We start from the raw sequence: 16503 nt of genomic DNA on the forward strand, positions 1-16503 counted from the left end.
ACACGACGGCCCTCTGTCGCTAAGCAGACGCGAAGGCAGAATCGGCTGCGAAGATCCAGCCGTTAGGGCGGTTGACGCATGCGCCGTCGCTATAGACGCTGAGGCGAAGGCGCTTCCAGGCCTGAGGCTGAAGCTGAGGCGCCGTCATGGCGGCGCTGTCCCGGAAGCGGCTGTGGCTGCCGCTGTTGGTGGTGCTGACGGGGAGCGCAGCGGTGTGGGGCTGGCAGCAACACGGTAAGGCCGAGGAGGGACCCGTCTCGGGGAAGGCCCCTTCAGTTCGGGCGGCAGAGGCGAAGCGGCCTGTCGATGCTGGACAGAGAGAAGTATTTTTATTTAGTATCGCCTTGAAGAGACAGCGAGAGGTTTGGGGCGGCCTTGTGGGATGCTCCTTTCAGGCGACGTTATAAAATAAATAAATGCATCTTTATTCTTACTTTTAAATATCGCGCCCTTCCTAAATGCTCAGGGCGATCATCATCATCATCGATAAAGTATGATATCCCGCGACGAAACGTTTTAGGATTCAGTTTGCCCGCAGCTGGTTTAAAATGGGGTGAAGGGTTGGCAGCTCCTTGAAGGATGGCTCTTCCCTCTGTTTCCAGGGGTGAGGCCAGCGTTTCTTTGAGGTCCCATCAGGGACCCGATTGTATGACAACTTCAGGAGAAGAAACCAGCCCTGCCAGCGGGGTGTTGTGGTTAGGTCAGAAAATGGGTAACCGGTGTTTGAATCCCTGCTCGTGCTATAGATGCTTGTTGGGTGACCTCAGACCGGCCTGCCTCACAGGGTTGTTGGCAGCAGTAGCAGAGCAGGTCTGAGAAGGACACTGAAATCGGAGGATGATTTTAGCTCAGGGTTGTCCTGCTGTTCAAAGGCAGTATGCATAGGTATGCTGAACTCTGACCCTAATTTTGTGGGTGACCTTGGACCGGTCTCTTTTCCTGAGCCTGGTTGATCTTGCAGGGTTGTTGTGAGGATCGCGCTGAAGAAGAGTGAGTTGTGGATGCTGCCTGGTGCTGTTTAGGGGGAAGGGAGGGGGTGGATAAAAATTGTTGCAAATAAAGGGGAGGAAAGTAATCCCCCCCTCCCACTTGGGCATTTGCTTAGCGAAGACTAGCAATGTGTATGTTTATTTATTTACCTTTTATTTTTTCTTACATTTTTATATCGCCCTCCCTTACAGCTCAGGTTGGTTTACAGATAGCATGAGGTCCAATGACAGATACAACATAATTTAGTAACTATATCAGTCATCAATAACATAACATCAATCAACATATTTAATGTTTTGACCATAACCCTGCAGATGGATCAGGTCCCGATTGCCCTATGAGATGTATGGTGGGTACATCTGAGTAGGAGAGGGTTCTGGAGGGCCCAACAGATGTTGTCAGTTCACTGGCCTCAACCAAATGCTTGGTGGAAAAGCTGTTTTGCAGGCCCTGCTGAACTGTGCTAGCTCCAACAGGGCTTGAATATATGATAAAGTAGCAGAAACTCTGTGGAATCTTACGCTGGAATAAAAGTTTGCTGGTCTTTAAAGTACCCCAGTACTTTTGTTTGAGTAGTATTACTAGCGTATTGGTTACTACCAATAAAGACAGGGAAATTTAGCTTTTGATCTGCCCCTGGATGCCAGATGCTGGGCACAAAGAATATGGCACAATGTTTCCTTTGCCGCTGAGCTTTCTGGGGGCATTCTGAGAACTAGCTTTTTGTGATGATACTTAATCTGTCTCAATTTCAGCTTCGATGGAAACCTCCATTTAGCCTGGTTATGGAGAAAGGTGGGCTTTAAAAAAGCTCTAAGTAATTACATTTTGGCTAGTCGCTGTGGGAAACAGGATGACACAGTGGATGTATTATATTTCTGTTTTGCTTCTCTTCTGTCCTGGACTTCAAGGTAGTGTGCACAGGGTTTTTGGAAGATTTTTATAGCCAGTAGTAGCATCATTGATGTTGCTGTTAAATATAGCATAATTCTAGTTCTACCAGCTTAATTGGACAGTGAAGAAAGCTTATTTATTTGTTTGTTTGTTTATTTATTTATTTTATTTGTTGGGGGGGGAGTTTTATGGATGCTATGGGTCACCAAAAAGACAAGTAAGTGGGTTCTGGTTTAAATGAAACCTGGACTCTCCCTAGAAGCTAAAATGACTAAACTGAGGCCGTTTTACTTTGGTCACTGATCCTGGCAGGCCTTTGTTTGTTTGTTTGTTTGTTTTTAATGTTAGGAAGAATTTCTGTTCAATGAAACTTCTTGTTCCAAAGCAGCATGCCTGGGGAGGGTGGCAGTGGGATGAGGTGCCGGTCTAGCTGCTTTTGGAAGAAGAATCCAGTATTGGCCACCATCGGATCCAGCAAGGCAGTTCTTTATGTATCAATATTGTTAGACTTGACAGGTAGTAGCTCAGTCCTTTGAACAAAGTTCCGCTGCGTTCAATTCTCAAGCATGGAATGGCCTGCATTCTAAATGGAGCTTTTGTGTTCAGGTACAGTCGACCTTGCCAGGATTGTATAATGGTTAGTGTCAAGCTAGCATGCACGTTCAAACTCTCACTGTGTCATGAAGCTCACTGGATGATCTTGGGTCAGTCTCCCTTGGCCTAAAGTATCAGGCCAGCGTCCTGACACTGCATTGCGTCAACTTTGTTGTGGGGATTGAAGGGGAAATGTTGTATGCTGCCCTGAACTCCTTGGAGAAAAGGGCAAAATCAAAATCTGATATGTCAAAATTCTATATGTCCTAGAAAGAGAACAAGAGATTGCCGGGTATTGCTTTAAGAGCTTTCAAAGCTCTGATCTAGCCAGGCAGTGTTTGTGCTGTTGCTGTTAATTACACCTGCTTACAGGGCGTTCTGCATAAAAATCTTTTTTAAAAGTATTCTATTTCCATGCTGTCAGTCACCGAACAGCCTTGTAGCTATATTTTTACATTGCTAAATAAATACCTGATTTTTTTTCACAGGGAGACAAAAGCTCAGAACAGGAGTGGTTCTTCTGGGACCTCTTGTCAGCTTTTAAAGCTTTGTGCTGGAGGCCCTATATTAACGTCTGCACTTGCAGCTTTGGTGTCTTGTTCCTCAAGTCTTTATATATATCAATATGTTCTTTCAGAAAGAATCTTGTTGCGAGATGTTCAAGCCCTGACGCTCTACCCTGGCCAATACACCAATTCCCGGCGGACGTCTCCAATCCCCCAGTTGCAGTGCGTTGGAGGCACAGCTGGATGTGCAGCATACACCCCAGATGTTGTCCAGTGTTATAATAAAGGCTGGGATGGCTATGATGTACAGGTATGTTGACTTAAAACTTCTATGAAATATCTGATCAATAGCCAGTTGCTATAAAAATGCTTCTAAACCACTGATGCTCACTCAGAAGAAGAGCTGGTTTTTATAATCCACTTTTCACTAACCCAAAGGAGTCTCAAAGGGGTTTACAATCTCCTTCCCTTCCTTTCTTCACAACAGACACCCTGTGGGGTAAGTGAGGCTGAGAGAGCTCTGAGAGAACTATGATTAGAAGAAGAGAAGGAGTTGGCTTTTATACCCTGCTTTTCACTGCCTAAAGGAGTCTCAAAGCAGCTTACAATTGCCTTCCTTTCCTCTCCCTAAACCAGATGCCCTGTGAGGTAGGTGAGGCTGAGAGCCCTGACAGGACTGCTTGGTCAGAACAGCACTATTAGGTCAGTGACAGGGCCAAGGTCCCTCAGCTGGCTGCATGTGGAAGAAGAGTGTGGAATTGAACTCATTTCTCCAGATTAGAGACTGCCACTCTTAACCATTACACCAAACTGGCTCTCAGTGGCTTGGGAGCCCCCAGTTGAAGAGTGTGCAGGGGCTTTGTGATGCTTGTCCCTTTCTAGCTCTGTCAACTTGCCATTGGCCAGCCTGCTGGTCCCTCTGGCACTTCTCTCAAGAACTCAGAATGGGGAAAGAAAGGGGGGTTGCTCTTCTTGACCCCTTCTACTCTGCCTGCACCCTTCCCGGCAATTAGAACCCCCAGTCTCTCTCTCCCTATATGTAATGGTTGAGGAAATGTTGTTTCATTGTATCATAGAAAGTGTGCAGGCACATGAAAGCTTACATCTTGAATAAAACTTGATTGGTCTGAACGAAAACTTGGTTTGTTCTGCTTGAGTCATTCATGAAGTGATTAGTGTCTGTCTTGCTGTAGGGGTCGGGGCACACATACAGCACTTATAAAAAGCACATAGTCATTCTTGGCTCAGAGGCAAGGTGATACTTTTCAGGCAAGGGAGTCGTTGCCGTTAGCTGTCTTTGGTCAAATTTAAGATGGCTCCTACATTTCTGAGCAGAAGTTCAGATGCCTGCACTCTTCATCAAAGTTATTTGGAGGCCAGTGGTCCTGTTGCCATTTAAAAAAGTAATGAATCAATGTAAAGGCACCCTACTGATGTTGATAGATAAGGCATCTTTGCAAATCATGAAACTCATTAAAAGTCAATAGAAAATTGACATGTTGCAAATCTCTTGTACAGTCTCATCTCAGAAGGGGAAGATCTATCAAGTTTTAATCGCTGCTTTATTTTCTTTTTGGAAAACCCAAACTTGGGTTGCAGAATTTAAAATTACTCCTGGGTTCTAATGTTATCTTGCAACGCATATGGAATAGAACAAAAACCTCCAAATACTATTTTGCTTTTCCAGTGGGAGTGCAAAGCGCAGATGGATCATTCGTATCGCTTTGGAAGAATCGAAGTCAGCTGCGAAGGCTATGACTACCCGGATGACCCTTATGTGCTAAAGGGCTCGTGTGGCTTGCAGTACACTTTGGAGCTAAGCAAAGGCGGGCAGTCTAAAACCAGCTACTTTGGCGGCAGTCACCAGTCTGCCACTGCTCATGATTCAATAACTTCTGGGGCTGGATTGGTCCTGGTAATATTATTTGTGGTCCTTGTGTATGGCGTTTATAAGCTGTTCCTCTGCGACAACCGGCCACAACATGGCTTCTCATACGGCGATGGACCATCAGCACCCTACGGGCAGAGTCATCAGAACCCACCTCCACCAGGATTTAAATCAAATTTCACAGGTGCGGTTCTAGCCACTTTATGGCAATTGGGAGCTGGTGACAAGGCCAGGGTGGTATCTGCTTGGCAGTCAGACTGTAGGAGGACTGGGTGGGGTCTGGGTTTTCCCATTTCTTGCGCTGACCCCAGATCCCGTAAAGGCTGTTGATGGAGTCTGTACTTCCCATGGCCGATCCTTGTGTGCTTAGTTCAGTATTTTTGACTAAGCCAGCAGTGTTGGGAACGGTATTTGAAAATGAGGATGGTCATTTTTTAATACCAGTTTAAATCTCAATCTCAAAAATTATGGGTGATTTTCAGGGGTTGACTATTAAATACGATAACAATACAATAAAGTTTGTCGGCCATGGCTGGAGGCCATTACAATCTTACACATGCAGCAAATTGTAATTACAAACCTCAACATTTAAAAAATCTAACTGGGGAGTACTAGTCAAATACAAGCGTTGCCCTTATTAGATGCAGCTCTTGCCCATATTTCCTTGGCTGCTAAAGCAAAGAGTAACACTCTGTAGGACACATATGGCTCAACATCTGAGAGAAGAAACAGCAGCATCTCAGAGCCTGAAGCAGAATTTAGGCTCACTAAAAAGAGAGAAATTTGGTTCTGGGCCCTACATAGAGAGGAACTACAGAACGATGTTGGTTTTCGTCTGGCAAGTCTACAGTTAGCCAAGTGCAAAGGCATGCAGAAACAGGGGATATGGTTGGTTGCACCCTTGGTGTTGACATAAATTCCTTTAATGTCACAGTCCTGTGCAGGCTTAACCAGGAAGCAAGTGGTTCTCAAGTTGTTTGCTTCTGACTAAACACATCTGGAATTCAGTGCTCAGAAATTGCAAAGGTAAACAGGTACTAGCACTGGAGGGCTCTTTTCTTGCATTTGGCTATTAGACTGGTACAGTATTTTCTTTAAAAACATTCAGGCTGGTTCACATCCTTACATTCACTCACTAACATCAAGTGATGATTTGCACATTATCTGCACATCACAGATCGTTCACCCCAGGCAGGAGGTTTTTGTCACACAGTGACTTCAATGTAAGCTGTCCAGACGTTCAGCTGTGAGCCTTTTAAGCTTTACCAACCCATAGTGTAGTTCCCCAGCACATTCTCTTCCTTGAAGTTCTCCAGCAGGCCTTTAAAAGGCTGAGACCACCAGAGAAGGGAAATTGGGAATAGGGGAAAAACCAGCACAGAAAGGGGGAGGGGACCGGAGAGGCACTAGAAAGTTGAAAACGTGTTGAATATTATGACATTTAAAAAACATCATCATTAAAAAAAACCAATAACAAGGAATATTTCTTTATACTCTTATTTGAATGAAGGAGCTGCCAGTGGTTTCACCTCTGATTCAAATTCAGGACCTGGTTTCTGGACCGGATTAGGTGCTGGAGGACTGCTGGGATATCTAGCTGGTAACCGAAGGTAAGCACTATGATTACCCATCTTGGGAGTGTGTGCCTGTGTGTTTTAGTCAGCAGCTGGCTTTTCCATCTCCTGATGAATATGCTGGGTGGGGTGGGAGAGATGGGTTTTATTTACCACTGATAGCTCTCTTGGAAAGAAAAGTACATTGATTCCAGGAGTTGTGAGAAGAGTTTATCCCCCCCATTAATGTTTGATGTCTTGAGGTTTTGCAAGCATGGGTTCAGCCATTGGAAACTTGTATTACAATGCTCGATGAAACCCAAGGGTTTGGTTTTCTGACTCAAGTGCATTTCAAGCCTGTGGTTGGTTGCTTAGAAGCCATGCCGGCCACCTGAGGTCACAGAACTTGGCTTCCCCTGACACATACCCCCTTCACGGAATGATGCTCTTAGCTTTGCAGTTGCACAGCCTTGCATCATTCAGATGAAGAAATCCCTGCTGCAGTGTTAAAGCTGAAGCTTCCAAGGGATGGCGTTAGCAGTTTCAAATTTGACACTACAGTTTATTACAGTAGAATGTATTTGCTATGTAAGGATTTCCTCATCTCTGGTTGCTGGAAGTTCCATTCTGAATTACTGTAATGTGTTTTTACTTGGTCTTTTCATGTACTACTACACAGCCATTTTTTTTTAATTTGCATGTAGATATGGTCATGTTTCTCAGCTTTAATCTTTTATTTCATTGGCTGCCTATTCACATTCCGTTTAAGAGCCTGGTTCTTAATTTCAAATGTATTCCTGCCACAGCTTCTTTATTTTCTCTCTCGGATTTCTCCGCAGTGATTCCCTTTGCATTTTGGAACCCAGATTTCTTCCTCTTTGTGCTTTCATTGCTGAATATATTGAACCCCCTGCGTGGTCGTATTCTTTCAGCTGATTCGTCTCACCTCCAATATATTTTTGGAATCTTATTCTTTTTTTTTTTTTTATATAATGATTTTTTTTATTTTCATAAAGATAGAAATATAATCATCATTTGAGAATATACGACCCCACATTGACTCCACAGTGATATAAACTTTTGCCCAAAACTCTAAGAGCCATGAGTCTAAGAGCCGTCCACATTTCCACTACATTTAAAAAAAAAAAAGGCCTGTTTAGATATACAAAAGAAAAGTTATTATTAGTCAACTTACTTGAGAGATCGTAGACCTCACATTAACTGCTTGATACAATCTAAGAGCTATCCTAGCAGATATTTCTAGGTTTGAGTTAGATGCTTAACATTAAACATTTCTTATAGCACAGTATGAGTTTTGGCCCTGTATCAATACCCTGATGAAGGGAGAGGAAAGTAGGGCTTTGCCTTAAAGATGTACAAAGAAAAAAAATTACAAAAGGATTTCATAATTTCTCCTTATCCTTAATACAGATACATCTACAAACCATTTATACTTGACCCATTCTAAGAGCCATCCTGACAAGTATAAGTTGAGAGCTTTGCATTTTCTACAGATCAATATGGGCTTTGGCCCTATAACAATACACCAATAATAAAAAAAAATAATAAGGGGGGAAAGCCCCATTTTATATTTCCAACGCTAACAATTATATTACCTATATGCCTACTAAGAAAAAGAAACAAGAGAGAAAAAAGGCACTGCTTCCCCTTTTTCATAAAAGTAGCAATGTAGAATACAGTATATGTTGTTAATACAGAGAATAATAAGATTTCCAGGTTTAGATTAAATGCTTAACATTAAACATAAAACAATATAAGCTTTCAGTCTTCTATAGCTTCTCCTTATCCTTGGTTCTGATACATCTACAAAACAATTTATGCTTGACCCATTCTAAGAACCATCCTAACAGATATATTTTCAGATTTAAGTTGAAAGCTTAACATTAAACATTTTCTACAAGTCAGTGTAGGCTTTAGTCCTAGGACAATACACTAATAGAAGAAAGAAAAAATAAGGGGGGAGAACCCCATTTTACATTTTCAGCACTAATGATTATATTACCTATATGCCTACAAAAGAAAAGAGACAAAAAAAACAAGAGAGAAAGAGACACTGCTTCCCCTTTTTCATAAAAATGGAAATATAGAATACAGTATAACATTAAACATAAAACAATATGAGCTTTCGGTCTTCTTAAGGGGGTCTCATCTCGAGGCTTGCTACATCTTGTCGTTCCCGTAAAATTATATTCTGTCCCATAGGCCATTGGCGTAGAAAGTGCAGTTGTACTCTTTCCCGCAGAGTATGCATCGATAAATCTTGAGGCCGTTGCACCTCCTGGACTCCAGTATCAATACAATTTTTTCCCCAGAGAGATCCTTTAAATCGGTTACTTTCACTGCAGATCCATATTTCTTTTGATTGATTTTTGTACACTGTTGCTTTGAGATGGCTGTATGTCTTTTTAAAAAGGGTGTCCTTATCTGGGCTGCCGAACTCCGGCATCCCATTTTCCGTCTCCAGAATTTCAGATTTCTCTTCTACTGTTGGTTTTCCACCTTGTTTAGAGTTGTCATCAGCCACTGTTATTGATCCATTATTCCTGTTAAGACGTCTTCCTTGGCATCTTGGATCTCCTTGAAGATATGAATTTCAGATTTCTCTTCTGCTGTTGGTTTTCCACCTTGTTTAAAGCTGTCATCAGTCACTGTTATTAATCCATCATTCCTATTGAAGACTTCTTCCTTGCCATATTGAATCTCCTTGGAGATATTTTTGATCAATCCATCTAAGAATACTTTGTAATCTTGGGTTTGTATCTCTATTAGATGAGCCAATCTTTTTAACATAGACATGATTTTGACTTTAAAAAAACCCGGCCTCAAACAATTTTACAAGTGGCCAGTAGAGGTCCTCTGTTTTATCCTCTAATGTTCCGGCACAGGCATGTGACGTATTAAAGTCAGTTAAGGCACAGAGTTCTCGTGAGATTTTCCCATTCACAGCTCTTATCTTCTTATCTTCGAAAACCAAAACAATTACAATAAGAGCTTTTGCCAATTAATTCGAGTTGATTTGAGTCCTTCTTCTGCTTAGTTAGGAGAATTAGCCTGCCTCTTAACGAGGTGGCTTCAGGCAGAGCAGAGTAAGAGGAGGGGGGAAACAAAGGGCTTTGATGCAGGAAGAAAGACGAAGAAAAAAAAAACGAGAGATACTTGCAGTAAATGATGTTTTGGAACTCAGCCGATGTCCTCCCCTCAGTTCAAAGCGTTCATTTGTGGTAAATCATCATGTAGGGTTGAAGCAGATACTTTAAGATTAAAGAAAGAAAGGAAAGTCCGAGGTAGAAAATGGCAGTCGTCCTCTGGACCTGGAACGCTGACAGCCTATAATCCAGGGAGATATACTCCCTAAAGGATTGGAGACGGCCCCAAGAACTTCCTGGGTAGAAAGGTGAGGTGGGGTTTGCGTACCCCTCCTCTTTTCTGCCAATTGCTTGCACAATTGACCCCTGTCAGGCTTCAGAGATAGCAGAGCAGATGCCCTGCCACCCTCTCAGGACGACATCTTTAGCTACCTTCCAGTCAAGGCTTCTTAATCTGGAATCTTATTCTTGAGATCATCAGCCCCCTGCATGGGGACTGCCTCTTAATTTCTTCTTGCATAGCACTTAATTTTTGGAGACACGTTTGATTTATACTGTCCATATTTTCCGGCTTGTGCGATTCTTTTTTAATGGCGTACTGAATATGCTTGTAATATTAGAAGGCTTGTTAATAAAGTATGCTTCCTTGGGATGCTGTGGTTTATCTCCAGGCACCTATTGGTGTTTTGCCTCAGGTAATTACCCTGCAAGGGACCAGATCAATTCCCAGAGCCATTCCATGGAGAAACAGGTTGAATGGTTTCCTTCAGTGTTCTGTGCAGGCGACAGCCCCCTCCCAAGTTCTTGCTGTATTAACTCATTTTTTTATAATCATTTTTTTCCAGGAGGACATTCAGGAATGCAACAAATCTGGATATTGTTGTCTTTAATCGTGATGTGTGCATTAATGATAGTCAATTTGGTAGTGGTATTTTAGACTATTGAATTGTATTGGCTGTTCAGCAGAACCACAGTTTCAGGTGCTGGTCAGCACAGTAATTGATATTCAAATGTGTCTCATGGAACAAGAGTGACAGGAAGGGGGGGGAATGTGAGGAAGCTGCCCTACAAATTGGGGTTGCCAATTTCCAGGTAGGGCCTGAAGCCCCCCCCCCCCCCGAATTACAACTGATCTCCAGATCAGAGATCAGTTCCCCTGGAGGAAATGGCAGGTTTGTAAGGCAGGCTGTGTGGCAGCTGAATCCCCCCTCTCCCCGAATTCCACCCTCACCAGACACTGCCCCAGAGTTTCCAGAAATTTCTCCAACCAAAGTTGGCAACCCCACTGGAAATCCTTCTGCCTGTGGAAGCATTCTGGTGGATCCAAGCTGATGTCTGTTTCTGCTATGGCCCCCTGTCTTTCTTTTCTCTTTTGAGTGAAAAGGGGCTTTGTATAAAATGGCCTTCCCCATGTGGCTTTCTCGGGCATGCTGGGTATACAAATGCTAGATTTTAAAAAAACAAATGATGCATCATAGTGGACCCCAGACACATGTCTGATAACTTCAGATCAGCAACAAAGCCTTAATAATTTCAAGGACCTGAGAGATACTTTCCAGGTTTCAAGTTAAAAGAAAATGATGATATCTTTGTAGTCTAATTCAGTGGTACTTGCTCTGTGGCTCATTTGCTGATTGAAAGTGCTGTCAAGTCACAGCTGATTTATGGTGTCCCCGTAGGATTTCTGAGACATTCAGAGGTGGGTTTGCCATTGCCTGCCTCCGCACAGAAATTTTTTGGTGGTCTCCCACTCAAATACTATCTGGGACCATTCCCACTTAGCTTCTGAAATAGCCTGGGCCATCCAGGTCGGGTCTGCAGAACCGTATTCCCATTTATCATCAGCCAAGAGACTCATGACTACAAGCACATGAATAAATTATAGTAATAATTAATATTATTATTATTTAATTTGTTACCCGCCACTCCCAAGCAGGCTCATGGTGGGTTACAGATGTCCAGTTAAAAGCCCCCATTAAAAAAAAAATTAAAATGGGTGCAAAAATATGGTGCCAGTATAATCTTTTAAAGGACCAGATTAAGATTACTTCTGAATGTGCTGGGCTGCCCTTTATCTAGGCCCTGTGTCTTTGAGGGGAGGAGAAGGGCTTTCCTCCCTGCCTTCTCAGCTTGAAGCACAGCAGCTCAGGTAGGAGTGTGAGATTGCTCAGGTGTCCAGAGGGAGAATAGGATGGCTGTGGAGGAAGGGGAATAAAACTACCACCCCACCACTGCCAGCTTGCTCTTTTTCTAGCCCTGGAAATTCCATGATGGTGTCCTTCTCTCTTCTCTGCAGCCAGCTTCCTCTCTCACTAGCTGCTGCCCAGGTGTTAGGATAAGAGTGTGGAGTTTGTGGGTATGGCAGGGAGTGATATCTTCACTTCATAACACAGGGCCAGCTCACAGCTTAGGTGTCTTCCAGACCCTCTGGCAGCAAATAGTTCAACACTGTGACCACCTGCCAGCCACAAGCCTACCAGGCAATGGCCTTGCTCACTTTCCGGGAACATGGGCTGGGTATGGGGGAGTGGTTCCTAGAAGAGCTACAGGTGGCTCCTCATTTCCGTGTCTTAAAGCAATGGCAGCAGACTTCCACAGAGAAGCTGTTATGAGAACTGTCTTAGTAAGCATGAATGAGGTTTAGCCAAGAAGCCTATCAAGGGTTTTTCCCAAGAGGTCATCTTGGAAGAAGACCAAAAGATGTGATGTCAGAACTAAATAATTAATTCCCTGTGTACTAACCGAGTCCTCTTACAGGCACAAAATGGTTCCATTGATTTTGATCTTTGCCTGCCATTATGTGAGGATGTGACAACTGTGAAGCTTGGTATCCTTTCTGTAGGGGGGGGCATGTTAGTTAGCCAGCACACAGCTGACATTTCTTCGTACGCATTTTAAGCGAAGGCCACCTTAACCGGAGTCTGAGCATATGATTAAATTGTGCAACCATCTCAACATAACCTGAATTCGTGTCAATATATCTTACCTGGCTTCCATTATAGTTATCTAACATTTTGAATGACATTGCATTGTGAAAATATCCACACTTACTTGTCCAGGCAACTCTGGCCAATGGAGAGTAATTGAGTTGGATTTGGTACATGAAAGTGTGACTTCCGCCATCACCCTGGAATAACATGGGGGGGCGTTTCCCCTGCAGTGGGAGAAGGACAGAGGACTTCCCCATGAAGTGGCATGATGGGGAATTGGAGGACTGCCATGGGAGGGAGGAGTCAGCAATAATTACTCCCTTTTTGTGTGTGTGCACACATCTTTCCACAAGATTCAGCCTGCCAAAACTTTGCTTGATTTTAAGGGATTAATGATTGCCTAATATGGCTATTCATTTACATGAAAGTTATGGCAACCACAATCTTGTGTTTTAATTTATATACTGAATGCTAATTTGTTAGTTTATGCTGATTTGGAGCCTCAGGATTAGTGTTACACTATATCTGCAAATTCTTCCAGCTAGCAGGGAGCTCTTAAGTATTGTAGATAATATATATACTAAGCTATAAGCTATATTTTCTAAGAAGTTGAGTAACTGAACTGCAGTGCGGGTGAAACTTCTTGCTGTTCCATTGCAAGGTATTTTGGTTCGCCGCAATATGCTTGTCATCGGCTTGGTGTAGTGGTTAGGAGTGTGGACTTCTAATCTGGCGAGCTGGGTTTCATTCCCCGCTCCTCCTTCACATGCAGTCAGTTGGGTGATCTTGGACTCCCCACAGCACTGATAAGGCTGTTCTGACTGAGCAGTAATATCAGGCCTCTCAGCCTCACCCACCTCACAGGGTGTCTGTTGTGGAGAGAGGAAAGGGAAGGTGAATGTAAGCCACTTTGAGACTCCTTCAGGAAGAGAAAAGCAGCATATAAGAAGCAACTCTTCTTCTTCAGTAATATCAGGGTTCTCTCAGACTCACCTACCTCACAGGGTGTCTGTTGTGGGGAGAGGAAAGGGAAGGCAACTGTAAGCCGCTTTGAGACTCCTTTGGGTAGAGAAAAAAGCGGCACATAACCAACTTTTCTTCTTTTTCTTCTCCTCTTCCTCCACCACCACCACCACCAGTGACTTGGAAAAGAAACAAAATCACAACATATTTCTCAAATGTCAAGATATGCTTAATGCCTTTTGAAAATGGTTGGGGACACCTAAGATTTAACTGACCAGATAGTGCAACTCTACTGTATGTAATTTTACGCCCCACTGACCTCTATAGTCTCTCTACATTCATAGGTCCAACATTACTTGATTCTTTAATCTTTACATTGGTAGCTGTTGGAAAAAAGTATTCCTGGCAATGGTCACTAAAATTCTTTAAACCATCTCCTCTGCCCAGGTCTCCTTCGTATTCTCCGTACTACAATACGTGGACTACTCCAAGTGCTCCACCTCCTTCATTTGGTCCTTCATATGGCTTTGCATCCCCAAGCTCAGGGACAAAGTCCACTTCTGGTAAGATTGAAGCTGCTTTGCCTTCATTTTCCTGCTGCCTATTAAGAAACAGAGCACCCTTAGTCTCCTTCCAAAATTGATGTCAGGGAAGCTTGAGTTACTTAACAGTCAACATGCCATGGATTTTGTTAGATACAATTAACAGTCTCTGGATTGGGGCCTATGTGTGCACAAAAATTAGGCACACCATTTAATGAACATAAAGTTACCAGGCTATTGAGAAATGTAAACTGATTTGTAAGTGTTGTGGTCTTCCAGCTCTTGCTTGATATATTTGAGCACCTCCAGATCAAGTCAGATTAAATGCCACTAATTTTGTAATGGCCACTCTGATAATTCTCTCTTTCCTTACTCTGTAGGTTATGGAGGCACCAAAAGGAGATGAGTTTGTCTCCTCACCTGCCTGAGCAATTGAATAAAAGCAACGTTCCAGCCATTTTGAAGCTTGCTTGTTGGGTCGCTTGTAAGAGTCCATTTCTGGATGGAGTTGTACATATTCCTGTGTCAGCCTTTTGTATAAATATGCTGTCAGGTCTGAAGTTTAAGCCTATGGTGTGTTGGATAAGTGTTTGGAAAAGGCAAAGTAGAAATGTAGAATAATGAAGAAATCCTTCTGAAAATAAGACTGCAATTCTTTTCTTACCATCGTACGTAAATCCTGTTGAAAGCAGCGGGACTTGAATCTGAGTAAACTGTAGTTGAGTTCAAGTTGTCTCTGTCCTTGGCTTGGCATCCCATGTGTTTCTTCAGCAAAGGCCTGCAGGGTTACAGTCCGTGGCCCTCTAACCGAGGCTTGTGTGGTAGGACTTTGGGATGTTGGTTATACTTTGGATCTGACCCAGGAAGAGGCACAGTGAAGCTAGTGGAGTGGGACTCTCACCTCCCTCTTACCTGCTGTGGCTTCCAGACCTCCCTCAGATTGTGCCCCTGGGGATAGATACACTTGGGAAGAGCATGAGGAACAAAGTGGGGGCTGGAAGTAGTCTCCCCTCCTCCACTAATGGACACGGGGTAGTGCTGGCCAAACAACACCCTTCAGTTCTGCCCTCTGATCCTGTGCTGCCTTTCAGTCAGTTCCGATGGTAGGGGCAACATCTGTGATGTCTTCTAACGCTTTTAACGGAGAATGGGTTTGAGATGTATGCATGCAAACTGCTGAAGAGTCTTTTTTTGGATCATGATTTGTGCTCTTGTAATAATCATGGAAGGAAAACTTATTCATTTTCAAAGAAAAACAGAGTACAGTTCAAATCCCATTGCACCTAAAAGACTGATGAGATTTTCAAGCTACACACCTTTGAGACTCAAAGCTCCCTTCATCAGATACCTGACAGTGTTTGACCAAGGGAGCTTTGACTCTCAAAAGATTGCGACCTGGAAATCTTGTTAGTCTTTTAAGTGCGACAGGACTTGAATCTTGCTCTTCTACTGAAAACCAACAGTGGCTACCCACCTTCACAGAAAGATATTTATCAGTTGCAGCAGTAGAAAATCAACAACATTTGTATTTGAATAAACCTCTATTGGGGTGGCCAACCTGTGACTCTCCAGATGTTATGGACTACAATTCCCATGAGCCCTTACCAGTATGGGAATTGTAGTTCATGGCCATCTGGAGAGCCACAGTTTGGCCACCCCTGCTATTAAGGGGCTGGATTCTGCAAGTCTGTCCTGGTAGCAAAGAAGCTTTCTGCTTGCACAAGGAGCCCTTCACTGATGTACTCAGAGAGCCTCATTTTGGCAAGGCTCTTCCCACCCAAGAACAGCGCTTTCCTCAACTTGTGGGCTGTAGCAGCTGCTATTTGATCTGGAAGGGATTGAGTCATCAGGAAGGCTTGATCTAGTTTGTGCCACAGGCAGCTAATGAGACTTTACAATTTGTGGCATCCTCCAGCCAGTTCAGGGGGGCTTGAGTGAGCACTGTGTTGCGGGCGTCCATACAGATTTCCATATCAGCTGCTCGGGCAGAAGACTACCTACCTGCACGGATCCTTCCTTCTTGACTGGATACAAAGGATGTGACTTACGTAGCATGAGCTGGACTACTTTTTCTGTGTGTGCATCCCCTGGCCTTTGGTCCTGTTGTGTATCAGACAATTTTAGTTACCAGCTCCTTTGAGTAGAACTGTCCCAATTTTAACCCTGTTGAACGTTTAAAAAAATGTAGATGCTGTGTTGTTTTCTTTGTCTCCCCAGCCTGGAAATAAACAAAAGGTCTGCATTAGAAACATTCTAAAATAAACTCATGTTGTGTCTTCTCGTCTGTGTCACAGATGAGTTTTAAGTGAACGTGATTTGTGACTTAACAAGTTGGTGAGGACTAATGAGTGGCATCCTAAGAAAGGGCCTTCTTGGTTGTGGCACCATAGCGATGGAATTCCCTCACCAGAGATTAATGTGTCTCTTTCTATCACTTTTTATTATCCCACTGGCCAAGGCTTTTCTGTTTTGTTTGGCATTCCCTCACTGACACCTCCCCCCCTTCCACTTGTGCATCTACATATTCATATGTACT

General features: G+C 43.4%; 1 protein-coding gene across 1 annotated transcript; it reads left to right on the top strand.

The window, feature by feature from the left end:
• Positions 1–3: 3 nt before the first annotated feature.
• Positions 4–16248, top strand: SARAF (store-operated calcium entry associated regulatory factor). The gene is made up of 6 exons (XM_077345691.1): positions 4–234; positions 3116–3294; positions 4672–5056; positions 6383–6482; positions 13873–13988; positions 14348–16248. The coding sequence occupies exons 1-6, from the start codon at positions 147–149 to the stop codon at positions 14371–14373; spliced, it is 894 nt and encodes a 297-aa protein (XP_077201806.1). The 5' UTR covers positions 4–146; the 3' UTR covers positions 14374–16248.
• Positions 16249–16503: the final 255 nt, after the last annotated feature.

Source organism: Paroedura picta, chromosome 7 (genome assembly GCF_049243985.1).
Source record: "Paroedura picta isolate Pp20150507F chromosome 7, Ppicta_v3.0, whole genome shotgun sequence".
In the NCBI taxonomy this organism is placed as follows: domain Eukaryota; kingdom Metazoa; phylum Chordata; class Lepidosauria; order Squamata; family Gekkonidae; genus Paroedura; species Paroedura picta.